The 26,738-nt window shown below is 43.5% G+C and overlaps 6 protein-coding genes across 23 annotated transcripts; 2 read left to right on the top strand and 4 right to left on the bottom strand.

The window, feature by feature from the left end:
• The first annotated feature begins 22 nt into the window (after nucleotides 1-22).
• Nucleotides 23-1,808, top strand: LOC129586875 (33 kDa inner dynein arm light chain, axonemal-like). Its single transcript, XM_055480349.1, has 6 exons — nucleotides 23-220; nucleotides 287-453; nucleotides 564-733; nucleotides 864-1,042; nucleotides 1,127-1,291; nucleotides 1,404-1,808. The coding sequence occupies exons 1-6, from the start codon at nucleotides 119-121 to the stop codon at nucleotides 1,560-1,562; spliced, it is 942 nt and encodes a 313-aa protein (XP_055336324.1). The 5' UTR covers nucleotides 23-118; the 3' UTR covers nucleotides 1,563-1,808.
• Nucleotides 1,809-1,849: 41 nt separating this feature from the next.
• LOC129586710 (serine protease hepsin-like) lies at nucleotides 1,850-4,932 on the bottom strand. Of its 3 annotated transcripts, none has more exons than XM_055480063.1 (12): nucleotides 4,439-4,932; nucleotides 4,279-4,363; nucleotides 4,153-4,223; nucleotides 3,964-4,024; nucleotides 3,714-3,812; nucleotides 3,497-3,597; nucleotides 3,313-3,384; nucleotides 3,183-3,235; nucleotides 2,935-3,097; nucleotides 2,610-2,863; nucleotides 2,456-2,548; nucleotides 1,850-2,389 (listed from the first exon to the last, which is right to left on the bottom strand). In XM_055480063.1, the coding sequence occupies exons 1-12, from the start codon at nucleotides 4,868-4,870 to the stop codon at nucleotides 2,095-2,097; spliced, it is 1,779 nt and encodes a 592-aa protein (XP_055336038.1). In that variant the 5' UTR covers nucleotides 4,871-4,932; the 3' UTR covers nucleotides 1,850-2,094. The 3 variants fall into 3 exon arrangements, with proteins under 3 accessions (XP_055336038.1, XP_055336039.1, XP_055336040.1); XM_055480064.1 differs by having other exon boundaries at nucleotides 3,536-3,597; nucleotides 4,439-4,870; XM_055480065.1 differs by lacking the exon at nucleotides 3,714-3,812 and having other exon boundaries at nucleotides 4,439-4,870.
• On the bottom strand, nucleotides 4,932-8,183 carry LOC129586709 (ovochymase-2-like). Its single transcript, XM_055480062.1, has 13 exons — nucleotides 8,014-8,183; nucleotides 7,665-7,929; nucleotides 7,266-7,350; nucleotides 7,090-7,160; nucleotides 6,952-7,012; nucleotides 6,785-6,877; nucleotides 6,560-6,690; nucleotides 6,435-6,503; nucleotides 6,314-6,370; nucleotides 6,088-6,246; nucleotides 5,764-6,017; nucleotides 5,348-5,440; nucleotides 4,932-5,245 (listed from the first exon to the last, which is right to left on the bottom strand). Exons 1-13 carry the CDS (start codon nucleotides 8,040-8,042, stop codon nucleotides 4,948-4,950), a joined length of 1,665 nt encoding a protein of 554 aa, XP_055336037.1. The 5' UTR covers nucleotides 8,043-8,183; the 3' UTR covers nucleotides 4,932-4,947.
• Nucleotides 8,184-10,424: 2,241 nt separating this feature from the next.
• On the bottom strand, nucleotides 10,425-11,429 carry LOC129586890 (transmembrane emp24 domain-containing protein 10-like). Its single transcript, XM_055480372.1, has one exon. It carries the CDS (start codon nucleotides 11,334-11,336, stop codon nucleotides 10,614-10,616), a length of 723 nt encoding a protein of 240 aa, XP_055336347.1. The 5' UTR covers nucleotides 11,337-11,429; the 3' UTR covers nucleotides 10,425-10,613.
• Nucleotides 11,430-11,609: 180 nt separating this feature from the next.
• LOC129586757 (calcium-activated potassium channel slowpoke-like) lies at nucleotides 11,610-22,785 on the top strand. Of its 16 annotated transcripts, XM_055480149.1 has the most exons (28): nucleotides 12,609-12,828; nucleotides 12,911-13,065; nucleotides 13,139-13,299; nucleotides 13,393-13,449; nucleotides 13,522-13,694; nucleotides 13,776-14,103; nucleotides 14,338-14,399; nucleotides 14,473-14,575; nucleotides 14,678-14,789; nucleotides 14,855-15,006; nucleotides 15,088-15,243; nucleotides 15,307-15,398; nucleotides 15,472-15,582; nucleotides 15,644-15,902; nucleotides 15,994-16,191; nucleotides 16,253-16,356; nucleotides 16,433-16,600; nucleotides 16,684-16,760; nucleotides 16,876-17,035; nucleotides 17,103-17,304; nucleotides 17,373-17,603; nucleotides 18,601-18,862; nucleotides 18,924-19,057; nucleotides 19,118-19,300; nucleotides 19,356-19,945; nucleotides 20,146-21,386; nucleotides 21,478-21,837; nucleotides 21,908-22,785. In XM_055480149.1, the coding sequence occupies exons 4-25, from the start codon at nucleotides 13,411-13,413 to the stop codon at nucleotides 19,692-19,694; spliced, it is 3,645 nt and encodes a 1,214-aa protein (XP_055336124.1). In that variant the 5' UTR covers nucleotides 12,609-12,828; nucleotides 12,911-13,065; nucleotides 13,139-13,299; nucleotides 13,393-13,410; the 3' UTR covers nucleotides 19,695-19,945; nucleotides 20,146-21,386; nucleotides 21,478-21,837; nucleotides 21,908-22,785. The 16 variants fall into 16 exon arrangements, with proteins under 16 accessions (XP_055336119.1, XP_055336121.1, XP_055336122.1 ...); XM_055480144.1 differs by lacking the exon at nucleotides 12,609-12,828 and adding an exon at nucleotides 11,610-11,957 and having other exon boundaries at nucleotides 19,356-21,386; XM_055480153.1 differs by having other exon boundaries at nucleotides 12,608-12,828; nucleotides 13,776-14,036; nucleotides 14,478-14,575; nucleotides 19,356-21,386.
• On the bottom strand, nucleotides 22,695-23,827 carry LOC129586758 (galactoside alpha-(1,2)-fucosyltransferase 1-like). Its single transcript, XM_055480159.1, has 2 exons — nucleotides 23,564-23,827; nucleotides 22,695-23,487 (listed from the first exon to the last, which is right to left on the bottom strand). Exon 2 carries the CDS (start codon nucleotides 23,391-23,393, stop codon nucleotides 22,833-22,835), a length of 561 nt encoding a protein of 186 aa, XP_055336134.1. The 5' UTR covers nucleotides 23,394-23,487; nucleotides 23,564-23,827; the 3' UTR covers nucleotides 22,695-22,832.
• Between the last annotated feature and the right edge of the window lie 2,911 nt (nucleotides 23,828-26,738).

Below are 26,738 nucleotides of genomic sequence, written 5' to 3'. Positions count from 1 at the left end.
TTTTTGTTATGCCGTATTGAAAACAGAATAACAACACTACAACAGCAACAGTATTTGGCGGCTGTCGCAGATGTAAACATGCATACACGTTAGCTAGGTATCGAACCTGTTTCTCAAAATGGAGACAACAGAGCGGTACAGTGGCCCTGCGCCCTCTGATCATCTGCTTAAATACGACCACCCAACTGTTGTCACCAAACGTTCTGCGGCTTCCTCAAGTGTACGACTGCACGTTTTGCTTTTTCATTTTGCAACGGCACTCCACCAGGCCGTATTGTTATTGTAGAAAAAAGGGGAGAAGAAGGATGGTCCTAGAAACAGTATTATCGAAAGCGAAGATTACAATATCGTTTTATCGGTACCCCCGCGACCGGAAAAAAAACCGCCTAAAAACCTTAATATTTTGGATATTCGCTCGGCGGATGATATTCTCGATTATATTTTGCCACCCAGGTAAATTAAACAGACTACAAAGCTATTTATTCAGAAACCATCTTACATATAATGGAATTGTCGGATTGTTGTTGGAAGTAAAACATGTGTCATAAATAGATGGTTTTTAGACTTTGGACTGAGAAAGGCCAGCAATATGTGCAAAAAGTTTCTCGTATACCTGCTACCAGAATGGACGTTCTAAATTTGCAAGAGCGACTAGATAACAGACTCGAGCATTTAAGTGCACGGGAAACTGGAATTTGTCCGGTCCGAAGAGAACTGTACACGCAGGCATTCGGTGAGTTATCTAATTCTCTTCTCTTTACTAACAGTTTTGCGACACTCTCACAATGGAGCCAGCTGAAAAAATTTTGCAGTTTCAATGCCGAGAGTCAAATAACTGATCAGTAGCATGAGAAATGTTCTAGATGAGCTGATTCGGCAAGCCACATTAGAGTGTGCAGAGCGTGGACTGATGCTTTTACGAGTTCGCGATGAGATTCGTATGTCGATCGCAGCGTATCAAACGCTTTTCGAAAGCAGCATGGCTTACGGTATGCGCAAAGTGCTCTTGTCAGAACAAGGTAAAAACGAATGCACAGCAAAGGTGTGTCTTGCAATAACTAGGGCGCCGCGTACAGTGAACGTACGCCTAATGTCTGTTTTTGGTGGTAATTACCCATGCCTGCAGATCACGGATTATAATTCTCGCAACGTCAGTTTACAGCGGCAAGCAGATGAATGGAAAGAAAAGTTCGATACGCTGGAGAAACGAAATGAAGAAGTAAGGGCTTTGGACAGTCAAAGGAAGCTGGAAGAGCTGGAAGCAGTCATTCGAACCAACGATCAGTTAGCGGTGAGAACCGGATCAAACTACATTTATTCTACAATGAACAATTATGAATGTTGGACATAATCGCCATGGTCTACCCTTACGATTTCTTACCAGAACTTACTCTTTGCTATAGGCGGTTCTAAACAACATCATCATTCAGCGCAGTTTGGTTCTCAACACTGGAAGCGCAACGGATGATCTTGCAGCAATGGAGGAAGTGCGGACAGACCAAAAGAAAAAAGATGAAACAGCGGACGATCCCCATACGGATAAAGGGAAAAGGAGTCCGTAACAATTATGTTCCTTCGAACGACGTGATAGCGCATGCGGTCCCCATGGAGCACATAGTAAAAGGGTAGTTAGTGTCGTTTGACGAAGTCAGTTACCTAGATTACTCGTACTGTATATGCGTGGGTTTCAGGATGTTTATGTGAAGATATGTGTGTTTGTCCGAATTTATACAGGATTGTTTTGCTCTGTAAGCTGGCCGCATAAACACACGGGAAAGTTTTATGCCAAATTAAATAAGTATTTAAATATTAAAAAGCATTGACTCGTACGAGAAAGTGTTATGTGCTGAGCTTTCCAACCTTGTAATTGTAAGCAGTACTACTGAGACACCGACACGTCATACTTTACAATATCATATGAAACAGTAACAGAGTATCACTATTTGCATAGAAACATTGCAGGTTTTAACAGACCACAGAGTAAATGAAAGTTTAAAATTTTCGAAAATAGACTTGGATTCAAAACAATGGGAAAACAAAGAGAAGTAAAACCAAAAATGTTAGTAAGAAAATGTGTTACTAAAAATAAAATTGCTATAGTGTAAAATACCCTAGTTTTAAAATGCACAAGCAAGGAAAGATTGTGTTAATACTCGTACATGACGGTAGCAAGGGCTGGGCACTGCTCTCATTGGCATCGAGCTGCTCGGGCGGAAGAACTTTGTTTACTCGGGGCTCGTACATGCCTCCGTCAGGACGCCGAGGAGGAGTAGGCACGGCTGTGTTACTGAACCATCCCCACCTCTGGGTCTGATACAACACTTTGATCAAGAAAGGCATCAGTCGAGGAACATCCGCAAAAACTCCTGGCAATCCGGATGCGCATCCGCTACGAAAGAGTGCTCTTATAATTACCACTACAGGAGAACTAATAAGCAAGGCAAGTAAAACTTACAATCCATAAGACGTGATTCCTACTAATTGGTACTGGGTAGTGCTGAAGTCAGGCCCTTTGCAGACAAGGGGACCACCGCTATCTCCTTGGCATCTGAACGAAAAAAGGTAAAATCAGACACTAGCGTAATCTCCGAAAGCGTTTGTATTGTTACGTGTCTTTGTTAGATTGGAAAGCACAGTTCATCTCCGGTGTCAACATGTGAAAGGCCTTGACGCATTCTGAACTGGCTACAGTGTTGAGGTTCACAACTTGCAGTTTGTCCGGAATGGTTACGTTTCCTGATTGGGTGCCTTTCCATGCCACAGTATTGCCACACCCTGTCGCCACACATGCCGTGCCAGCCACAGGCATTGTTAACGGACGCGGAAGACAAACTGGCTGGATCTTCGGCCCAAAGGTCACCGTCTACGAATTTTATACAAGCCCATGCGTCCTTGCGAAAGTTAAAATAGCAGTGACAAACAGCTCAGTCTCACCTGTTTTAGCTTCAAGAGACAGTAATCATAATTCGCTCCAGTGCTGCTCTCGGTGAATCTGGGGTGGACAAACATTTGATCTACAAGCATTGTCTGACCGTCAGTTTTGTCCTTGCAATTCTGATATCCGAATCTAAGCCTGTAGTCTTGTAAAGGAAACCGCCTAAAAATAGTTGGAATAAGATAAGCCTTTATGCTTTGAAAATGTTCGCTCTCCATGATAGAGTTTCAGTTAAAAGCTAACCTACTGGCCATACTGAGAGCAACAATGCCCAGCGGTCGCAACCCAACCAGGTCCAATCTGAAAGGAAGTTTTTGGAGTAATAGGTAAGTATCTGATTATGGCACTAACAGTCAACAGAAACGTTTCCTCTTTACCAAAGATCCTCCACAACCGGTGTAATTATTGATGATCACGTCCGTCTGCCATGGCCAAGCGCTTGGAGTAGCCTTGTTCGGGAAACATTATTAGTTCTCGCTTGTAAGGAGAATTTGCATTATATTAATATCGCTCGCATAAAGTGCACATAATCTCCTATAACCTAGCTACTACAGTACGCACATCGACGCCACCAACAATGCGGTTTTCATCTGTTATAACCTGTGGAATTCCGCACTCTTGCGTACAAATCTCATCTTCTCCACCTGCACACTGTTGGATTCCTAAATTAAAAATTCTTATGCCATTTATTCGAATTCTTATGGTTAGACAAATTCTTATGCCATTTATTTTCCAGGAAACGTTGCAGAACGGCTGTCAGTCAGCCACTCGATCTTACCATCGCAAATGCGATCATTGTGCAGGCATAACGGTTCGTCCTTATTTGCAGACACACATCTTAAGTCTCCCTCCCCGCAATATTTACTCTCATTAATGGCTAAGCAAAAATTTATTTTAGCAGATAGAAGTATCGATAACGATGATAACATCACACCGATATCGCAAATCTATATATTATATATTGCGGTTTTACCGGGCTTTTCCTTATATGATAATTATCTGTTCTATGTGAAAGATAAACCACGCACCTTTTAAGGTCAAATTAAAGCCTTTGAAGTTTTGCGATGAATCCGTGATAAAAAGCATCATCTGGAATGTCCAAGTATTTACCACAATGGCAGATTAATACAGCAGCGGTGATGGCACATGCAGTGATATTAAATTTTATTGCAGTTATATAATTCACATATTTTATACGTACACGTATTGTGACTTACAACAGAATCGCTGTAGCTGTTAACTTGAAATAATGCATTTCCGCAAGCTGTCCTCAAGATGCTCCATGGATCTATCAACAACTGTGTTATAATTTGTGCTACTTTGACAGAGCCAGGTAAATTTACACTGCAAGTCCCAGAAAACTAAATAATCCTTCGCACACACGCCGCTTGGCTCGAGAGCCTGCAAGTTCATCGCTTCCGACTTAATCTGTAAACCGGGAGGGCATGATTTGAAATGCTCTTTGTTAACCTGTTTGAAGAATACTGCCCGCACATGTTTTACCATTATAGCTTTTCCGTTTCCTCTAAACCAGTAGGATATGTTCTGATTATCTGGATAGTTTTCAGGAAAATTGGGTGACAAGACTTGAAAAACGTCACCGTCATTTTTTAACTGAAAGATATGAGAATCGTCCACGACACTGGGGACGATCATATCAGGTATTTCTAAACTCGCGATGAGACAGACAAGATTATTAAATAAAAGCAAAGGAAATTCGAGCACCCCGGGTCTGTGCAAATATAACATGGTAATGTACATATGTTCAGATAACGATGACCAATAGACTATAATATAAGGTAATAACGTAATCCATTTAATTCGATGCAGTATTTTATGCCACTTGGTCTTGATCAATTGGTCTAATCTTGAATTCGCTATAAAATTCTCCGTAAGTTTCGGAAGCTGAAATTGCAAGCTCAAGATTTGCAGCATAATATGGATTTACAGAGCCTTGACATCTTGGCACATATTATTTAACAGAATTGATGTATGAAAGTTTCCACTCATTGTTATTGACCGATTCGCCATAGTAACGATCGTATAAGCGTTATTACACCAAATGCAATGGTAGTAACGAGGGACCAGGAATCAGAGGCAGAAGTATTTTCCGGATCCGCTTCCTCCGGTTCGTGCGGTCCAGGGAGCACTCTCGGAGCATATGATGGCTCGGAATGCTGGCGTTGACGTAGTTTGGGTACGGTCACGTCAGGATTCCAACCGACTTTGTTGTCGTAAACCGTCTGGATTAAGAAAGGCAGCATTCGCCTGGCATCCGCAAAAACTCCAGGTTTACCGGAAGCACACCCACTACAGCACCAGTCCGTTTTTATGTGAGATTCAGGTAAATACGTATATATACGGTAGTGCTGCTGAAACAGCATTTTTGAGTAGCTTTCGTATTATTCGTACAAGCCGTATGATGTGATGCCCTGAAGAAAGTACTGCTGAGGACTGGAACGGTCTGATTGACATACCAGCGGTCCACCGCTATCACCCTGGCATCTGGAAAAAGTATTATATTCGCTTGCTAATTTACAGTTGCAACTAAGTCAAGATTGATAATGACTTACAGACTTTATAGAATTTTTATGGTAGCCAGATATTTGTTAACGTTAATTTCTACCATTCAGTAGCAAAACTGCGCTAGTCTATCTCCGAGCAGGGCCAATTCCAGTGAATCTATTAATCGTTCAATACGTAAATACAAACAAGCTGATAACACGCTTTTAATACGTAAAAGCTTTTAATACGTAAATGCAAACAAGCTTTTAATACGTAAATTCAAACAAGCTAATACAAACACGCTATCATGAGAGCTTACTTACGCGTCTTTATTGGGCATGCTCGCGCAAAGCATTTGTGGCGAAATTGTATCGTAACTTTTGTCACACTGGGATCCATTTACAATCATCAAATTGACGACCTGCAACTGGTTCGGTAAGTCGACGCTGTGGGCACCTTGGCCCGTCCACTGCATCGTATTCCCACATCCGGTAGCCGTGCACAAGTCACCAGGATTGGCCACTATCCCCGGACGAGGCAGACATATCGGCTGGACTTGGGGGGACATTTGCACTTCCTGTCAATAAGCAAAATTGTATTACCTTTCCGCTTTCGTCAAAGCTTAGACTCGTTCGGTAACAACGCACTTCATTTAGGAAGAGAATGCAGTAGTCATAGTTGGTTCCTGCCGAACTTTCCGTAAAGTTTGGATGGACGACCTTATCAGCCAGCGTTACGGTTTGTCCGTCTTCTTTATTTTGACAACTAGTGTACCCAACTCGAAGAACGTAGCTTTCCAGGGGAAACTGCCTAAGTTTCGCACAATTAATGTTTCACGTTGCCATACTGGCGAAGACGACCGGTATCACGTACCTCCACACCGTATTCTTTGCAGCAGTGGCCGGCAGTTATTACCCACCGTGGTGCTAACTAATGCCACCACACATATCAATATCCGAATCGCGTGTACCAACTCATTAAATTTGGCGTTTACCAGAGATCCTCCACACGTGGCATTATTTATGGACACATCCACTTGCCATGGCCAAGCATTTGGAACTGCCTGCATTTGGAAGCAGCGCGCTAGAAGACCAGTCTACACCGATTGGCAAAGCTTACGTCAGTTCCTCCCACAATCCGGTTCTTTGAACCCATTGCCGGCGTATTGGCCTTGGTAACAGGAGCTGGCGATGGTAACCCGCACTGCACGGTACAGATTTCATCCTCTTGGTCTGCACAATCAAACACTCCTGCAAAAACTTGCAGTGCTAGATCTGCCCACTGTTCAGTGGCAAGAGGGTTGATTAATGATTACTGAGAGTCAAGCAGCTACTAAGTGCTAACCATCGCAAACATGTTCCGGATCTATACATTTAAGTGGTCCGCCTAATCGACTTGAAGGGCATACAAGTTCATTCTCGCCGCAATCAAGAGTTCCTGTAAAATCAAGACAAATTCTAAATGCACCACAGAAATGTGTTGCGTGCAACAAAAATTTATTGGAGTCTTACTTGATACGGAAAAATTAAATCCTTTGAAATTTTGCGCGGAATCGGAATAGAAAAGCATCATCTGCTTAACAAATTTTTTATGCCGCTTGATGTTTAATTAAAGCTTATCATAATCAGTTTTTACTCTTCCTTGCTTACAACAGAGTCGCTGTACGACTTAAAAGAAAACAGGGCGTTTCCGCAAGCAACCTTCAGAATTAGGTTCGGATCTAAAAAGGAATACGCAACGGCAACGCATTAAAACCGATTTTGTATGGCTAAGATTTTTATGATATTAATTTTATAATGCTACATATAAAAGCGAAATTACGTACAGAGTAGATCCCAGATAACCAGGTAATCGTTCCTACACCCTAGTTGGGAATCTGGCGCTTCCAACTGGAAATCCTTGGCATCCAGCTATAAAGAACGTCTATATGATCGTAATTTCTGTTTTATATTGTTTCCAAAAACACGTAAGTATAGATCGTGTCGTGTAGGAGGGACTGTGTTCTCGATTATATCAAGGTTGCGGCCAGAACATACTTCAGCTGTACTGTGGCCGCCCGATCAAGTTAACTGTAAGTAAGCCACAAAGTGTGTGTACGAGAAAATAGCATCCAGAAATGTGTATAGTATGTATGCACTCTTCGTGGTTTGCGTATACGCGCAGTACGCGCGGGCGCTGTTTTTCCGTTCACTCTGTGGTCTATCAAGATCGTGCGTCAAAGTACCGTAATAGGACGCCCATTCCCTTGGAGCCAGTATGCAGTCTGGGTGTTATCTGGATAATTATCTGGGTATCTTGGGGATTTCACAAAAAATCGATCATCTCGATCGAGAATTTTGTAAACATTAGCAGCTTCCACTTCCGTGGGAAGCGGGATGTCGGTAAACGTGGCTTTGTTTAACCGGACGAAATGCAATACCAGCGGCAACAAAAACTGGTTTTGGCAGCAAGGAAGCACCCACATGACAGCAGACATATTATATACAAGGCTATAACAGTAAAGTTTAGGCATAATCGGTTAATATTTTTCGCACAAATGCAGTAACTAGAAGAAAAATTGAATTAAAACTGACCTGTCAAAAAAAATCAGTTTCCAAAACATTAAAACAGACGTAGCATAGAAAACTCTGTGACTAGTCGGCAAACTCGGACTCGGACTGTGAACTCTGAAACTCGGTTTGGCATTTTTGAAGAATAGACTTCCAGCTTTCACTCTCAAAAATACCTAATTTTTACAGTTACAGACAGCCTCTTACACGCAGATGACATGTCCCCCATGCTTGCTGATCCACGCGAATTCCCTTTTCGCTGTAAAGTCATGGGAAAACTTATGTGCTTGTACAGGACTGTGTTCGTGCACACATGTGACACATACGATTGCTGCGATGACAATATTATGTAACACATACGATTGCTGTTGTTGTTTCGTACATATATTAGGCAGTGGTCGTTACACTGCTCCAGCAAATGAGAATTAGAGTCGTCAAGGTAACTGAACGTTGCTGTAGCAACAATTAGTCGCTTATTATTGATAATCAGTCATTACTGAGTAGCTAAAAAGCACTACTTGTATTTCTAAAAAAACTACAATTTCTAACAAAACTCCAAAACTTTCGAAAGTAGTGGCAACAGCCACTTTCTGTTGAGGGACCTGAGGTCCCTGCAGCCTGCCCGCTCCAGGGATTTTCCCAATAATTCCAACGATAGATTTATAAATAGACATACAACGGTAAAAAGCGTGGCGCGTTGTTTCAGGTGCATAACCACTTGGGCACAACGGACCTACAGTTGATTTTCATATACTTAACTAATTTTCATAATGACCATACTTATTTTTCATAAACTTTCATATACATGTTTATTTCTCATATATTTATTTTATCAAAATATAAAATTGTACCTAAATGCTTTTGAGAAAAATTTATAAAAGCGTTATTGACCATGAAAATAATCAACAAACATGCTTGGTATGCTTGGTAGGCAAAGCACGATGTATTCCTATTTAGGGTTTTATTCTTGTGGGCAGGTCCGGGCTGGAGGAGCGGAGGCCGTGGGGGACGGTCTGTGGGACCACCAAGTACGATGTATTTGTTGAGCTTTACAGCTAATACGCTTTTAACGGTAAACGACTGTAACGTACTGTACTGTACGTAGAAATCGGTAAACACTTAGGACTTAACAAACAGCTTAAAAAATTTTAGAATCGCAACACTGTGACAACAAAAGCAGCTCTTTACAGCTTATGGTAAGTATATAATAACTAATAAAAAGCTTCGCGAATCTTCGCGAACCTCCTGGCTGGTGAATCTTCCGAGCTCTGTGGACTGGCGAATGGGACGTGGAAGTCTGGAGCGGGATTTTCTGCTTGTTGCGCACGATGTGATCTGGGGTTATTAATTCAACGCTTTGCCTTTCGACCGCTAACCAGTGACCTAGTTTGTGCAACATGTGGGGAATCTGTCTTTTAGACTGCTGCTTATCTCGTTTGTCATGTTTTCAGGATTGGTAGATTTGCTTTCAGCGAATTTTTTGTTGAAAACCTGTATTCCATGTGGTTAATCATTAATAAAATAAGAAGCTAAGTCTTCAGGTAATCCCGTTATTAGTTGGCACTAGTTATCAGATTATCAAAAAGTGCAAGCGCGGACCCACTCCAGCTTATCTACCAACTGGTTGCTAAGTTGGTTAACAAGGCACTATGCATTTTTTGAGCCTTTATGAGCGACATACAATACACATGCTTTTTTTCTGGCTATACGAAACGGTTGGCAAGGTACCTGCAAAGCCTGAGCATTTACTGCTGCTTTGGGTGTGATCGATGGACAATTTCGTGCTTGATTGACAGAAAAGTCCCTTTTTCTTGAGCACAAAGGATCTTCGCTTTGGTCGAATATAATATTATGTTAAATGGAAAAATAATAATCATGTCCGGTTTTCTTCATGATTTTTGGCTATTTTTAAAGGCCTAGACTCCAACTCTGACTCTGACTCTGATTCTGACCACTCAAACTCTGACTCTGACTACTCAAAGTCTGACTCTGACCGCTCAAAGTCTGACTCTGACTCTGAAGATTTCTTAGGTTTCTTAATAGGTTTCTTAGGTTTCTTAGGTTTCTTAGGTTTCTTAGGTTTCTTAGGTTTCTTAGGTTTCTTAGGTTTCTTAGGTTTCTTAGGTAGGTTTCTTAGGTTTCTTAGGTTTCTTAGGTTTCTTAGGTTTCTTAGGTTTCTTAGGTTTCTTAGTTTTCTTAGGTTTCTTAGGTTTCTTAGGTTTCTTAGGTTTCTTAGGTTTCTTAGGTTATTCAGTCAGAGTCAGAGTTTGGTCAGTCAGAGTCAGACTTTGAGTAGTCAGAGTCAGAGTTTGAGCAGTCAGAGTCTGAGTCAGAGTCAGAGCTTGAGCGCGGGCCATTTTTAAAGTCTGTTCGGGTTGTCTAGTTTTTTTTATGTCGAAGGTGTTGGATGGTGTCGGTGCAGAATTGCCGGCCGTCTTATAGGCGGTTTCCATAGCAGCAGACGCCATTTAATTACAGTAACAATAAGGAGAAAACCAGCAAGTTTGCTACAGTTATACCACAGTTTAGTTTTTATATTTCAGTAATTAGGCAGTTTTGAGAATCAGAGGCCACATTTTGTAGCCAAAGTCTGGACTCAGAAGCACATTAACAAATACAAGTTTTTACTCAATGATGTTTTTAGACTTAAAAAAATTTCGAAGATACCACAGTTGCCATACAGCGAGGCCGCACAGCACTGTCATTCCCATCACAGACACTCCGAGCAATACAGACTCGGTTTTTTGACGGTGTAATCTTATCTTATACTGCACTTCGTTCATGAGACTCATGGAGTAATGCAGTATTTGTGAAAACTCTTGTAGCAGAAGCAGCTCTTTCTCCATCGTCGTCACATTGAAGGCCATCCAGTCGCGTTGACGTCGATCTCGATGAGCATTAAAACTAAACGTGTTGGTTAGGGTCAAATTAATCCGTCTGTCGGTTTTTTCGCGGAGATAGCTCCCGTGCACCGTTACGGAATCGTTAGGTAGGGTACTTTCGAAACACACCGAATACTTATCGTCCTTGTCGACAACAAACACGAATTTTCCATTTGTCGCAACGCTCTTCCAGTAGACAATCTGTCCGTTAGAATCTGTTACTTGTAAGGAGGTGGGTACGTATGGGAGACCTTTAGCAGTTGCTGGAGTGACGTTGTACAGACCGTTGATAAATATGTTAGCTACAACGTCATCGTGTAGGCATCGCGGTTTACTGACTTGCAAAATGAATTCCAGAGCGAGGGAGCGAGTTATACTTGTAAAAAATAACGGTAAAAAACTTATGTACGCGACACATTTAAAGTCTGTTCCCCAAAATCTCTCAAGGGAATATCTAATCGCCATTTAGACGACAACATTACACGAACGAGCACGGAGAGACCTTGACAAGGAAATAAAGTGGATGGACGATGTAGAATCTGGATGAATGCATACTTGTACATGCTACAGTACAAAATGACTTCATGATACAGTACCTCATACACTTGTACATGAGTGTATACATACATATGCGGATCAATGCGTATACATAATATACGTCCATCTACATGTATCATGATGTATGTACATATTACTTAGCTTATAGTCCATGGCATTATTACTTAGCTTTACAAACGAAGTTGTTTAGTTTCCTTGAACTACGGAAGTTTATAAATTTCTGAAGTATTTTTCTTATTCTTATTAATTTTTATACCGAATGGGGTATGCCGAAATGACCGTATGCTGGAATGTCTTATGCCGAAGTGTCTAATGCCGGGCAGTGCAGTAGCCACCTGAAACTTTTGAACACAAGTGGGCACCATGTATTGTACGTATTGCACTGCTGCGGGACAAAATCCAGCTATAAATCGGATACAATCGAGAAAATCGATACAACTGCCAAGGATTAAGTATATGGTCACTTCCGACATTGCGACTATAGAAAAATGTGTAAAGTCGAAATGTGGTGGAATTCATTTCTTAAAGGTACTTCATACTTCATAGTGAGAATAGCCTAAGGTGGTGAAAAGTGGTGAGAATAGCCAAAAGCTGATGCAAGGTGGTGGAAAATTGGCAAAACTCTTAACAATTTTTTTACGCATTGTATACAGATAAGTTATCCAAGCTTCGAGGTCAAGGCCACGTTTTAACTGGCTTGGATCGTTTCAGCACGATTTCATCGGACAACATAAAAAAGTCGTGTGAGGCAGTTGTGGAACACGGCCGTTCTGACTGGTGTGTCAGATTTTTGTAAAAGTTTTTGATTAAAGAGATCCCCAGACTGTGGAGAGGCTACACATGTTATTGATCGTTTTTCTTAATTAAGATGGAGATGTCCGTTTCCGGCCATTTTAACATAAGGGTATTTTGTGAATTTGAAAGCGCGTTATTCAGCGTAGATGTGCGGCGTACGCACATGTGTTACAAACTTACAGACACTTGGTTACTGTGATCTGCACTTGGCAATTGTGTGCAAGTGCACTTGGCCGAAATACAGCTGACGACATGTGCCATATGTCAGATACGCCCATGTTCAACGAGGCGTGATTTGATCTAACGTACGAGTACGCGTGTTAGGGCTGTGCGGGGAGGAATAGTTGGTAGCAACAGCGCGCCGCGTAACCGGAAACATTTGCAACAGGCAACGCTTTACGGGCTTGGTCTTTTATGAAATTTCCCGATTCATCTATTCGTTCGTGCAATAGGTAGAAAAAGCTGAAAAATTTAAAAAAAAGTTTAAATGTAAAAAGTTTGAATAAAATTAAGATACGAGTACTGACAATTCAGATAACTTTTTTACCATAAAATTCCATGCCAGACCGCCTCGGAACTATGCCAAACGAAAATTACTGAAACCGTCAGTATCTTGTTTCTGTGCTCACTTTTAACTTCCGAACTTTTCGTTTTCATTTTTAAAATTTGTTGCTAAATTGTTTTAGCTATAGCATGGCAAATGCGGGTTTTCAAGCAATCGCGCTGCTGCCAAATTTCGCCTCGCCGCATTTCACAACACTATTGCTGCACCGGGCGCCTAACTAATTTCTTCGCGTCCGCTTTGTTAGTCTGCTGTCAGTCTAGTCTGAATTCCAGTTATGTAAGTAGCTCTACTGTAGTTGTTGTCATACTCGTATTTGTATGTTTGCATAGTGTGAAACAATTTGTTTTAGATAGATTTATCTGTTTGTTTGGAACTGTGAGCGTCGAGACAGACTTCTGAATTGGAATTCGTAACGGATTTGTTTTGACTAGTTTTGAGCACGTTCGCACTCGGGGGCTAAGAGCGAATCCAGAGCAGCAGACACGAAATCAGCATAAAAAAGGACAACGGGTATAGAACAGGTCTACACATTTACCCACATTTTCATTAAGAGCACGTGCCAAACATGCTCAGCGTAGTAAAACTTATTAAATGACGTTACAGATTTCAGTTAACGTGATTATGGACAACATGTACATGTATAAACTCTACTGCAATATGGTCCGCCTTGCTGATGATTGTGCTGGAAGTAGCTTATATTAAACCTTCAGAGTTGAATACGGACCGTTTTAGACCGTTGGCGCAGTTATGGATGCCAATCTAACCGTTATTAAGCCAAACATTGACGCTGAGCCGATATGCAACTGTTCCGTTTTTCCAAAAGCGGAAGTCCGTTCCGGAGTGCAGTTGGAAAATATCAGTAATTACCTTTCCCAGGATTTTGTCAGTTATTTCGCTAGAGACAGGTACGAAAGAAGTAATGCAGTTATAGTTACTATAAAAAGTTACCCTAAAGTTCTGGTTACTATTAATTTTTATTGTAATAGAAATTATTATCAGTCTTGTGAAGTCATCGGTAAACCGCGGTTATGGTGGATATTTCTTATCAGCAGTATATTAAGCTGGCTGACCTTATACTCTATCCTGGGGGTATGGAATATCGTTAAATGGTGCGGATTGCGCAGTTCCAAGCAAGTACTGAAGAGACGGGCCTTCACCATCATCGAAGCGGATCCATCATCCTTTCTGGATGACTCCAACAGCGCTGGCGACGTCGTCTTGATGTCTCGCAAGTGGACCTTTCAATGGTATCATGTCATGGAAAGGGAGGCCAATCGCATAGTAAACTGCCAGACACTGACGGGCCGAGTTGTGGTACCATTTTTTTATTAGACAATTTGTGCACAATGCGATGGCTGGCAACAGCAATCCAATGATAATAGATGACAATAGATGACGAAAGCCATCCCCTTGTGAGTCTCAGACTAAAGGCTGAGAAACATGTCATTGGTATTGCTACTGCCGCAGTTTGCCCTAACTGTCTATGAACAATATAACCATAACGTATATGTATAGACTGCAGTCACTGCATGGCAATTAACTTTACAGGCGATCATTGGATTCTGCGTGGCGATGGTTTCTTTCGGAATATATTGTCAAGATGTGGCAGAGTATGTTTATGAACAGAAAATACGCTTCCTTGAATAGTTATATCTTCGATCATTCACTGGGCTTACATGACAGCACAGTTCCCGATTTGGAAGTGTGCCGTGCGTGGACGTCGACTGCGGAATGGCAAGTGGACTTCGTATGCAACTTGTTCTTCCTGGTGTACTTCGTTTTGCGGGTGCGCCATCGAAACTGTATAGCAAAACGGCCTTATATAGGTTTATGTCTACATATTACACAGAAAAGAAATTCACAGTATTATATGACTATCTTTCTGTAGTTCTGCGCGTCAAGCCGGAAGTTTGTCTTTCTAGCCGAGGCTTATTCCATAGTGGACTATTTTACTATTCCACCGTCTATTATAGCGATTTTCTTAGATCGCAATTGGTCAGGTTAGCGAAAAGGAACGAGTTCACATTTTGCAAGAAGTGAATGATCTTGAATTATGGTGTTGCAGGGTTACGATTTCTGCGTGTGCTACATATACTCTCAATTCCGGACGTGATGCAGTATGTGGGCATCTTGAAGACCAGAACCCAGGTCACGCTAACCTTTCTTATCTGCCGCCTGGCGTGTATAATCCTGGTTGGGAGTGGTGTTTTTCACTTGGTAAATATTTCGGAAAGGACAATGAAAATTGGTCACTCGGTTTGGGCTTGCATTTCCGTGTTACCATTTTTATTCAATCAGACCGAGAATTTTTACACTGTACTGGAGCACGGACATTCCTACTGGAAATTTCTGTACTTTTCCGTGGTCACCATCTCCACCGTCGGATATGGCGACATCGCCCCGGTCACTGCAATGGGTCGTGCTTTTGATTGTGTGTACATTCTTGGGACGATCGTGAGTCAGCAAAAAAGCCGTGTGCTTTAACAAGGCACATACCATTGAATAGGTTTTTTGCAGGCCTTATTTGCATCATCGCTACCGGAAGTGGGCAATATGGTGCGATCCAAACTAAAATATGGTGGAGGCTTCAAACCAGAAAGTGGCTTAGAGTGAGTTATCGTACCACTCAGCTAATGAGCGAATTGCGAAATTGTTTTCTTTACAATACGCCACATGTTGCAGACATGTTGTTGTATGCGGCCACATCACCTTTAGCATTGCCAACAGATTCTTGGAAAATTTCTTTAGTAGTGCCTACGATACCAGCTATTTGTGTGTGGTTTTTATTAGTAAGTAAGTCTGTTTGGTGGTATACGTGTGCGAGGAGTCAGTGTCGTTCACTATAAACACACAGTCAGGATCCGGATATGGAGATGGAGGCGCTGCTGCGCAGTAACTTCGCCCAGGTGGAATACCTTCAAGGCGATGTTTTAAACTCCCAGGATCTGGCTCGAACCGCCATGCAACGGGCTCTGGCCTGTCTGATCATCGCCGACAAGAAGCCGGAGCAAACGGATACTGAAGATGCTACCAATGTGCTCCGCGTCATTGCCATAAAGAACTTTCATTCGATGACACGAATCATTGTGCAAATCTACCACAAACGTAACCATGTAGGTGTGCTGGGAAGTAAGCTCGTTCGTGGTTTTTGTGCCTCTTGTTCACACTCTGCACCGAAATCTCCCACTTGGTTTGTATTGATAGGTCCATCTCACCAATCTCTCTAGTTGGAACTCGCTGAGGGGCGACACCATTGTCAGCTTGTTTGAGATTAAAATGGGATTGCTAGCCAAAAACTGTATTGCCCCGGGATTTTCGACAATGGTGTCCAATCTCATGCGGGCGAATCCGGAACTCGCAAGTTTTCCTTACAATTTTTTCGGGCAACACGATCATATTCAGGTTGCTTATCTTGTGCGCTGACTACATACCTGTGTGCAGTATACCCATGTGCGGTTTGCAGGAGTTTGACTCTATCGTCTTGTATCATTACACCGGAAAGAACCAACTGGTATTACAGAAGTTGAGCGACTACTACACCGATATGTCATTCAGTCAAGTGGCTCGGTAGAACAGATAAAAACATATAATTTGCGTGTTTATGTATTTTTCCTGTATTACAGCTTACAAGTTTTTTATATAGGCACTGCTACGCGCACCTCGGGGTACTCTTAATCGGCTTGTTCGAGAAGCCAACTTCCTGGGTGGCCGGGATTGAGTTTGGGGATATAATGATCAATCCAAGCGCCATATCGATAACCACGAATCATATGGGCATTTTCATCGCATATACTCAAGACGAAGTCGACAAGTACGTATCTACAGGTGACTGATCACATTTAATGGTTTCCTCGATGGTCACTATAAACACAGTGCGCACCGCTTTTTATTTAGAGCGTGGTATTACTGCAATAAATGTCACATCAATACGAAAAGTCCTAACGACATCACACCATGTCAGCATAATTTGGGTAGGTTATTATATTTATAGCTAATCATTGATAACAGTTGCCCAAGTTGAAATTCTGAGTCAGAGTGAAAGTGTTGTATTAAAGTGAAAGAAGTTGTTAGTACTTTCCATTTCAGGAAAGCGGGATCCGTACATATTGCAGGAACGCAACCCCATACGACGACTCTGGCTACAGTGCCGACGATTTCAATTTGGTGGCAGCGAAAAAGTCACTAGTGAAACACATTCTACCCGAACTGTATGGCAGGGAGCTGGAATGCAAATCGCAGAACAACGGTAATCCCCTTTGTTGTGATGACGTGCCTTTTGTTAAGATACATATCATGCCTGTTATTTTGCCTAGTGACACTGTTTTGGAAGAAATCACTATTCCGATTCCGGACGTCTCGGCGACTGCCGAAATTAATCCTCCCTTATCGGCAGTTTCTCTGGCCATTAAATCACGGGAATCTGAGCTTCCGAGCACGCAGTCGGAGCTGAATGCTGCTATTCGCAAGCATCACTGGGTGCCGTCACGTAGTTTCCAAGAAGCAAAAGCCGCTGCAGTACGTTTAAGTCAATTCGAAACTTAAAATCATCGAGTTATTCTTACAAGACTTTGTTTGCTGTACAGGATCCAAAATCCAAGCTAGCCATCCAAACCGGTTATAGCGGCCATATTGTTATCTGTGTTTTCGCTAAACCGAACGCGTCCCCATTAGATTTGTCCGAACTGGTGATGCCCCTAAGATCTGGGGATATTCCATTTGAGCATTTGAAAGAAATTGTTCTGTTGGGGAATACCGTATATTTGGAAAAAGAATGGAACACGCTAAGCAACTTTCCTAAAATAACTGTTGTGCGGGTAAGCGCATGTAGCCGGCAGGAAGGTGGACGGTAGTGTTGTGGATCCAGCTTACTGCCGAAGGTCATCCACCTTTATGCAAAGGCTATCCATCTTTCTGCAAAGATCATCCACCATTCTGTCGGCCATTATGCAACAGTCAGCGTTTTTGCCAGTCCGAATGGCTGATCAAGCTGGTGCGCCAGTGTAGGTCTTTTCTGTAACAATTGGTACCAGCGTATCGCTATACCCGTTATTACCGTTTACTTATCGTCAAACTTGAAGGCGCGAAGTACAAATATAGTCGATTACAAGCCAATGGAGACCGTCGGTAGAAACGTGGATGACCTTCATTGAGCATCCGCCATCCACCCGTCCTTCTTGGTGCCGGCTACAAGCGCAGAATAAAGTATCGAGAGAGTAATGACAAAACGGATTAGTTATGTAGATGTTTTCTTGCCGTATTCACAAGTGGATGACATTTTTTCTCTATAATACTGGATTTTTCTAAGTAATGCTTTGGAATCAAGCTTTGAAATCGAAATTCTCTTAGTTTTCTTAACGGAGTGACTATTTGCCGTAGGTATACGGCAAAATAGCTTTTTTCTATTTAGCTCCAGTATCTGCCGCCAGTTAGCTTGTTGGCTATTTTGCCTTACACTGCGGGTTTTCAGCTTGTCAGCGAATTTGCCGCCGTCTGATCGGTGACTTTTTCTAAACTGGGGATTTTCTTAGGCTAATTCTTAGGTTTCTTTTATTTTTTAAGGTTAACTTTAAACTGGCGCTCGCACTGTGGCAACGTAGCATGTGCCTAATGAGCCCAGTGTGCGGCAAAATAGCCAACCAGTTATAGTGCCGCAAATTGTTCTTACTGCGGCAATCCTGACTGAATCACATCGATATTATCGAATTGACGAATTCTAATACTTTATGGTTTTGATAACAAGAGGATGGTCCGATGTTAAAAGGAGGGAAATGAGTTTGGTAAAGCTTTGTGAGTATTAATTTTAAATCGTAGGGTAACCCTTTGGAGCGCACGGATCTGGAAATGGTGTCGATTAACGAATGTGACACTTGCGTCGTAATTCAGTCGAAAAGTGGTCATTCTAAGGACGAGATCCTAGATGACAGAGAAGTGATCCTCTCCACACTGAACATTAAAGCCATGAAGTACGAAGAACAGAAACAGCAGGAAGAAAAGCGGAGCGTTCAAACCCTGCAGTCTGGTGAAGAAATAAATGGGACATTAAAAAAGCGGCAAAAGCTCATCACAAATATAGGTACAGCGACTGAGTCAATGGGTTTGGATGGCAGTGATAGCCTGCGCGCTGAATTTTCCAGAGCATGACGAGAACATAAAATTTTTGGAGCGTGATCGCACTAATGCACAGCGGGACATTCCGTTGTACTTATCCAGCTCTTTCGTATCGGGAGCCGTTTTTCTGGAAAGTGTTCTTGATTCCTTGTTGGTTACGGTAAAGTGGTTACTGATCTCAGCGGTTTCTTTTATTTCTTCTTATATCTCATTTTATTAGAGTTATTTTGAACCGCTGGCGTGCTCATTAATTCGGAGCATGGTGCACGGTCGCTCTCAAATGGGGATTATGAGCGAAAGCACTGCCAGTGGCACGAACATCAGCTACATTCCATGCCCTACTGTTCAGCAAGGTTTGCTCAAAGTGGTTAGGATGTCGGATCCGATGTTCGCTAAATATATCGTACGTACGAAAACATCAAATGATGTAAATGGAGATAATAATGTTCCCTGCATAGAATGGACCATACAGAAATGTGGTTCTGGAATCATTTGCCAACGGAATGGTGTGTATTGGCATTGGACGACTCGATCAAAAGGTCGGACTGGAGAAAAGTGTCAGCATGACGTATCCGCTGACCAATCCAATGCCGGATTTGATTATGCTTGAATCGGATGACTTGTACATCTTCGCTTCCTATCTGGCATCGCCTAGTCGGCATAACGAATCGGCATCGCCTCAGTTTCCATCAGGATGCCGCCGCACTATTCTCGTTAGGAAAAGCGAACCCAAAGCGTTAACACTGAAGGCTTTGGCCACGAAAAATATAACTAAACAGGGCAGAAAAGTCATATAATAATGCCAGCCTTCATGTTTGCCACTTTTCCTGCTGCAGTTTGTGTTTCTGTAGTTACGTACTTTTTTGAAGTGTTTCTGTATTACTGTAGTTCCCATCGTGGAGCTTGATCTTACTGGGCATCGACCGTAGCCACCATATTTTGTTTCCAAAGATTGCGCGTACGAGTGCATGACGATTTTTGCATGTTTAAGGGAACTTCCAACTTTCTTGGGAGGGATGCATTCGACAGCGGATGCTGAGGCTGCTAGGTATTATGAGCAGATTTATGAATATAACAGTCCTGATTCTTTCTTTGATTTAAGCACACCAGTAATAGTGAACAAGTACCCAGAAAACTATCGAAGCATCTATGACAAACCTATCGGCTCGCACCACAATCTTGACGAACTTAAAAAGTGGTGGAGCAATCAAAAATCGGAATATAATATCGATTACCGTTACAATTTAGATCAAATTCGTGCCACTCGCCAGCATTTGATGAATGTTATTACAAACAAAATATCGGTAATGCAGTGGAGCTCTACCTACTTGGAGAAACCTTCATACGAAATCGGCCTGATAATGCCTTTAATGCACAACAGCCGTTCACCGAAAGCTACTCGATCTGCAGGAAGTCTACATCGGTTGCCAATTACATCAAAACTCCAGTCAGCAAAAGCTGACAGGAAGCTCTTGAATGATCATAACGTTGCGATCAGCATTTTCGAGCCCCTCAACACAGAAACTCTTTCATCCGTTTGTAATGGCGATGAAAAAACCCCTAGAAGTTTGTCATCGTCGTCCCATGGCTCCATAACCATTGATTATAGTGATAATTCTAGTACAACTTCTAGTCATGACATCTCGATAAACAGCAGTGCCACGTTCTGCATACGTGCGCACGAAAATCCGACTTCTCTACCATCCAAAAAAGCCGACTCCACTGTTCCCATGATAGCACATCGAAGTCTTTCCATAGAAGAATCACTGTGGCAAGAAGTGAATCGACGCAGTTGCGAATCTCGCAAAGTATCACGGAGTAATTCAAGATCCAATTACAGCACCGGATTCGAGCAAAACGCGGAGGCGTTTGATCACGAAGAGGAAGGTGATATCTATATAACACCTGTAGAGGTTGAATTCGGTTTACAGCAGCTAATTGACGATTCCGTGCATAATTTGACGTGGGCTACGAAAACGTTATTCAAGTATCGTTCCCTGCAGCACAATCGGCAGCGACTGGAGGAACTGAAGCGGCAAAGTGCTACATGTTTACCCGTGACCTTTGACGATCCCTACCGGTTCTTTGTTTCCACGCCACAATTGCCGTCACAAAAAAGATTAACCGAACAAGATAATCAGAGAGATTCGATATCGTTGACTTCGGGAACCAATGCATTACACGAAGAAAAGGAATACCGTCACACGGAAGCAGTAGAATCGAAAACCACGTACAGCGAGTGCGAAACAACAAAGGAAATATCATATCAGACACGTGAGTGGAACAATTCGCATAGACAAACAGATAGCGATCGCGGAGCAGCAATTCAATCAAGCAGTCCCACATCCATGGACGACTTTTCCAAAGATCGGCTACCGAAGGCGGCGGCCAACCAAACTCCGAAACCTGCGAAACCTTATATACAAAAGACAAAGCAAACATATCCTCAAAATCAGGAAATTAGCGAATACTCTCCTGGCATGTTTGCGGTAAAAGAGTATTTATGGCTTTATTAAATGGAATTATAACAGCGGCAAGTTAAGTGCCGCTGATATCTAATGCCTCCCTTAAACTTTACAGGTGGACCACCCTACCGAACAGACTCAGACATTCGCACCTGGTGCGTTGCCTTCCCCAGAAAGCACTGCAATTTTACCAGTTCCAGATTGCCCTTCCTGCACAGGTGAGGCTGACACCCGCGAAGCAGAACCCTACGAAAACATCCATTTTTCCGAGTGCCCAAGCGAATTTCCAGAGCAACATAATCACACACATGTGCATTTAGATCTTCGCTATCTTAAATCATGCGCTGACTTCATGAATGAATTAGAAGTTAGTCATCATACTTACATAGCTGGGCAATCGCCTTCTCAACGGCTGTTCACCGATAGTTGTGTCCGAGTTGCACCTGCACCCCGATCTTATCATCTCAACACATCGGTATGTGGTAAAATTTACATTCGATTATGGAACTGACGTAGGTATTTGCAAATCTGTCAATCTGTTTTAGCTTTTCTCTCAGTTGTATGACGAAAGCCGCTCTTCAACAACCAGTCGAAACCCCTCGCTTTCCAACAAAAAGCCTTTAGAGTCTCAAGGAATTCCAAACGAAAAGGGGGTAGACTCCAAAGAAACAGCACAAAATGTGGTGCAACAATCAGCATTACTACATTTACCCATAATGACACTGAGTGAAAAAACCGGACCCTGTATTGAGCTGCTATCCGATCAGTCCAGCGAATCGACATCACCGTGCATTTATTTTTACTGGGATCATAATCTGAAGCAATTGGGGCTGGATAAACGCCGAGCCGCAGGGATTTATGCGAAAATCGAAATGTTAGAAAGGTGCATGAAAGGGATTTTGAAGAGCGACTCAGTGGCATCTCAAATCCGTGTACAAGCTAACGACTTGTCTGAAAAGGTTATTAAGGATCTTGTTTTGTCGGGAGACTGTCTTCAGATCTGGCCACGGAGTCACCCCGTGGAAGAGAGAATCATCAAACTAATGATTATTGTCCCAAATGTTTTGTGCCAGGGAATTTTTGAGGAGAATCTGCGTGAGGGATTATATTACCTGCGTAATATAATGCAAAGCAAAGATAAAGAAATTTTAATTATCTGTAGTAAATAACATGAAAACAGCTGAATGCTGTTCGGCTTGAATTTCTGCTAGAAGTAAGCAGGCAACGGTAATACTGGACATTGTTTTACGGTAATACGGTAAAACTAAGTATTAACTAGGATCTTGGTTATCAAGGTAATTTTTTAATACATACAGTACCTATAATGTTCACTTAGCCGTTTTTTTTGTCCACGTTGAAAGCGCGCACTGCTCGATATTTCTCTTGAAAACCGTGTACTGACGTAACGTACGGTAACTGACAATACTGCTGTTCAATTCTGAACAGTTGCACTGTTGCGTAATCACCCATCTAATTATCACCATGCCATGCGGGCAAAAAGTAGTCTTCAGCTGCAACGCCTCTCGCAAACTCACTGCCATTTCTCGGCCAGTCCTTAAAATAGAAGACCTCTTGAGCATCGCTAAGGTAAGACGACCACCAACCAAAGCTTCCAACACTCATCACCATCACATCCATAAAGGTCATTATGGCCATGTCCACTTGGGCCGCTTTACCGGCAACGAAGATGAAGTTGGGCTCGCGGAATAACCGCTGACAATACTCTATGTCGTTGCTGAGAACAAAAAAAACTGCGGATGGGTAGCGGCGTTGGGTGCGCTGCGCCATGCGGAGAAGATACTCCTCCGTGGCGGCCACGTGGCCATGTGCAGTCTGCGCGGCGTCATTGACGATGTCGCCACGTCGCACATGGATCCCTACGCGCACAGCCTGCACGCTGGTGAATAGCATGTCACGATTGCGCAGGATGTTCATCCCCTCCAGGATGGCGTTGATAGCTTCCCGCTGGATAGTTTCCTTTAAGGTGAACAACGCGCGGATTTCTGGTGCTGCACCTGGAAATACTTCCATGACTGGCCGAAGCCGGATAAGGCTACAGCATGGTCGGGAAAGCGGGAACTCACGTTGTGAAAGAGTGGACTGAATTTCCCCGGACCAAAATCGCCTGCAGAATGACGTTTTCAATATTACATACATACGTAGCCCCAAAAGAAGTCGTTCAATAAAGAATTCATGCTTACCAAGCGTTCGCGCTTCAATTGAATCATTAGGAAACAGAACAGATTGATTAATGAAACCTATGTCCATTCCTTCAAAAAATTCCATCCTAGAGTCCTCGGTAATACGTACTGGGATCCTGTTATTCTTTCGAGCACAGCCTACAAGCATGGCAGACTGGAACATAAAATTTCCCAAACCTCCAAGCTTCGGCCGATAACTCAAAAATCTTCCAAAGTGTAACTCGGTGAGCGTTTTGTTGTAGACAGTCTGGAGTAATTTGCGAAGCTGGACGCGGTATTTCGTAGCCAGTTCTAATCTTCCAGACATACGCTTCGCTAAGTCGAAACGCAATCGGGATAGGTCGGCGTCCGGCGTTCCGGAGAACGCAAAATTCTGCAACGAAACCTACAGTACCAATTTTATTGCCAATTTAATCATGGGTATGAGCATTCACTGTGTGCCATTCAGTGTGTCACGTTCATAGCGGTCGAAATATTGCGAGATGGACTTGTAATACTTCATGTATGGTAGTATGCATGTATGAATAAGGAATATGGATGCATTAGGTTTTTGCAAAAAGTCAACCTTTCTGTCGAAGGCGCCTTTGATGCTTCAACCTTTCTTCCGGATCGCATTAACCTTTCCGCTGGACCAGTGCCTGCACGCACTGATTGTTCTGACAATGACGCCACCTGTGGGCTTTTGGGGTCATTGTGATGTGGGTGCGCTTTGAGTCAGTGGACACTCACAGCGCTTTTGCATGTTGACATTTCAGAACTCCTAAAGACCACGGCACTTTTCAAGCCAGAACTAACAACGCAGTTGTACTGTATTTACGCGATATTAAGGGACAGAGAAATCCCCTGGACCGCCGGCACTAGGCGTCGGCGCCATTGATGTCAAAGGAACCGACAGCTAGTCCGGGCGGTCCTGGGGATTTCTCTGTCCCTTAATATCGTGTAAATACAGTACTCAGTAAATTTTTCATCGCGAAAGCGTTAGAAAATATTCAACTTGCTATTATGGCGTTTAGCTTGCTTGCTTTCTAATAGTTGTTGGTTGTCGTTGCATTTGGCATTTAGGTAACATAAGTCGATATGTTTTCATGTGCCATAATCTAGAATAGTTACAAATAGTTTTGTTTGCACACGGCCCAGACCCGTGCCTGAACTTCCTGCACACAGCCAACGCCTGTGCAGTTACCCGTGCACGCTGCCAAATTGAAAAGTATTTTGGGTTATACCGCAAGCTACGTTAGCACAGACGAGACAAGAGCCATTGTGGCCCTCGCCTCAGGTGCACCTAAGATCAAAAGTCGATTCGTTTAGACTGGAAAGTAATGTTGGTTTTATTTGAAATTTGAGCAAAGGTAAGAATGTCCGAGATTTTATTAAAATAATTTTGTCCGCCATAACGAGCTAACACCAGACAGATATTAGTCATTTATTGTGACATTTGCATAGTGCGCGTCTGTAACTGTCCAAAACGACCGGTCGTCTCAGACGACCGCCGGTCGTTTTAGACGGTTGCTCACGTCTACAGCCAGCTGACACTTTAGTCGGACCGCACTTAACAAAACGGACGGCACACCCCCCGGACACGCATGGACAGCCCGCTGAAGAAGGGCGAGCATCAAACATGCCCGCTCGGCAACCCGGCGTCCCGGTGGACACTGCGGATCAAACCGAACCGATGAACGCACAATCCGGAGAAAGGGTAGCAGAAACCGCAATGGGTGGATCGCAACCCGGCACGGCAGTCAGATCACCCAGCCCGGATGGACCGGACCAGCTTATCGGCAGAGTTCGACCGAGAGGTCAGTCGATCGCATAACGGTCGAGTCAACCATACCGTCGCCGGTCGACAATGTTCGAGCGGAAATGTTCCAGTGTCTCTAGTAGACGGCAGCCCGGAATCGGCACCGAAGGCTGACAGAACTAGACCCGACCCGAACGAACGGGTACTTCGGACGCCAGAAGGACAGTAGTTTCAGAAACTTAGCGGGCAGCCGGATCAGATCACCGATGGCACGATAAACGGACAATCGGCCCATTTGGTAGTCCATTTAGCAGCCGCACGAAACAAGATCGACTGGAAGAAGGCAACCTTGGCAAAAAAAGGATGCTACTATTACTTACCTGAAAACGGAGGATGCAGTCATGACAGGAGCTACCGACCGACTTGAAAACCGGGTAGACACTTTCGCGACCGAGAGCGTCTACCTTAGGCAGGAGTGCAGGAAAAGAACCAAAGCAATAGAGATGCTACAGCGACAGCTTCGGACGGCAACGAAAGAAGAAACGCGTACAGGGGAAAGCTCAAAAAATCTCTGTTCGAGTCAACCGAATTCATCGCATGAACCGTCGAATCTCCGAAGGAGCAGACCGATGTATTTTTGAAATACGTCAACCTAAAACAGGCACTGGGAACAACGATACACCGGACGGAACAGCTTGATTAACTAGTAGCCGGCTTCGAGACGAATCTGACGACAGACCGGCGCCGCGGAGTGCTACTCCACAGCCCCTTGGTTTGGTGGAATTAAACAACCCGGCACCCCGGACTTCCGATGCGGCGAGACGAACAAACGCACCGAAGCCGAACAGACAGTCCAGAAAAACCGGAACATATAGAAGGCTTCAAGATTGAACGCCGCAGCCGCACGAACCCATCCTGAGCGATGGATCTAACCGGTGGAAGGAATAGGGTGACACGAGGAACCTGATCGACGTGCTGGACGATTGCGGTACTCCCGACTGGATGAACTTTCATTATCAGCACGGCACCGCGCCTTACGGATTTTCCGGTGGTTTGCTGCCAAACCCGGTCGGTCGCGTCAATACCGCGACTCTGCTTCCGTCAATTACTCGAGGGCCGTATTTCTGGCGTCTCGCCGAGGCCAGACCAATTTATGTCGGCGGCAAGGATTATCCTCGATGTCGGCCATCGTAGTCGTGGCCGTCCTTGTCCGGCTGTCACTTTCCGACGGGTTTCGTTGACATCGGTCCTGGGTCCGACCGTGTGTTCTGGTCGGCAGGGTTCATCCTCCGGTTGTCGTAGGACCGCGGCTGGCGATTGTTCTCCGACAGCTGGCAAATGTGCCGGGCATTGCTGCGCTCCGACTAAGAGGGGTGGCTGTCCATGCTTCACTAAGCCCGTGTGCAATACAGCTTGCTGATACATCCGGCCAACCGG

The sequence above is a fragment of the Paramacrobiotus metropolitanus genome, unplaced genomic scaffold, assembly GCF_019649055.1.
Source record: "Paramacrobiotus metropolitanus isolate TYO unplaced genomic scaffold, Prichtersi_v1.0 Parri_scaffold0000022, whole genome shotgun sequence".
NCBI lineage: Eukaryota > Metazoa > Tardigrada > Eutardigrada > Parachela > Macrobiotidae > Paramacrobiotus > Paramacrobiotus metropolitanus.
This window is presented reverse-complemented; position numbering and strand designations above follow the sequence as displayed.

Bases quoted from the DNA above. Each gene is read 5' to 3' on its own strand.
- LOC129586757 (XM_055480146.1), top strand. From the start codon at position 13,411: ATGGACAACATGTACATGTATAAACTCTACTGCAATATG. The intron at 15,583-15,643 runs GTAAGTCTGTTT...ATAAACACACAG, and splicing joins TGTGTGGTTTTTATTAGTAA to TCAGGATCCGGATATGGAGA. The intron at 15,903-15,993 runs GTAGGTGTGCTG...TTGTATTGATAG, and splicing joins TCTACCACAAACGTAACCAT to GTCCATCTCACCAATCTCTC.
- LOC129586710 (XM_055480063.1), bottom strand. From the start codon at position 4,870: ATGCTGCAAATCTTGAGCTTGCAATTTCAGCTTCCGAAACTTACGGAG. The intron at 3,813-3,963 runs GTGCGTGGTTTA...ATTTTTGCTTAG, and splicing joins CTTTAATTTGACCTTAAAAG to CCATTAATGAGAGTAAATAT. The intron at 3,598-3,713 runs GTAAGATCGAGT...TTTTTAATTTAG, and splicing joins CAATGATCGCATTTGCGATG to GAATCCAACAGTGTGCAGGT.
- LOC129586890 (XM_055480372.1), bottom strand. From the start codon at position 11,336: ATGGCGATTAGATATTCCCTTGAGAGATTTTGGGGAACAGACTTTAAA.
- LOC129586758 (XM_055480159.1), bottom strand. From the start codon at position 23,393: ATGGAAGTATTTCCAGGTGCAGCACCAGAAATCCGCGCGTTGTTCACC.
- LOC129586875 (XM_055480349.1), top strand. From the start codon at position 119: ATGGAGACAACAGAGCGGTACAGTGGCCCTGCGCCCTCTGATCATCTG. The intron at 1,043-1,126 runs GTGTGTCTTGCA...CCATGCCTGCAG, and splicing joins AAAACGAATGCACAGCAAAG to ATCACGGATTATAATTCTCG. The intron at 1,292-1,403 runs GTGAGAACCGGA...TCTTTGCTATAG, and splicing joins GAACCAACGATCAGTTAGCG to GCGGTTCTAAACAACATCAT.
- LOC129586709 (XM_055480062.1), bottom strand. From the start codon at position 8,042: ATGTTTTGGAAACTGATTTTTTTTGACAG. The intron at 6,691-6,784 runs GTTAGCACTTAG...AAGTTTTTGCAG, and splicing joins TCCGGAACATGTTTGCGATG to GAGTGTTTGATTGTGCAGAC. The intron at 6,371-6,434 runs GTAAACGCCAAA...TGGTGGCATTAG, and splicing joins CCACGTGTGGAGGATCTCTG to TTAGCACCACGGTGGGTAAT.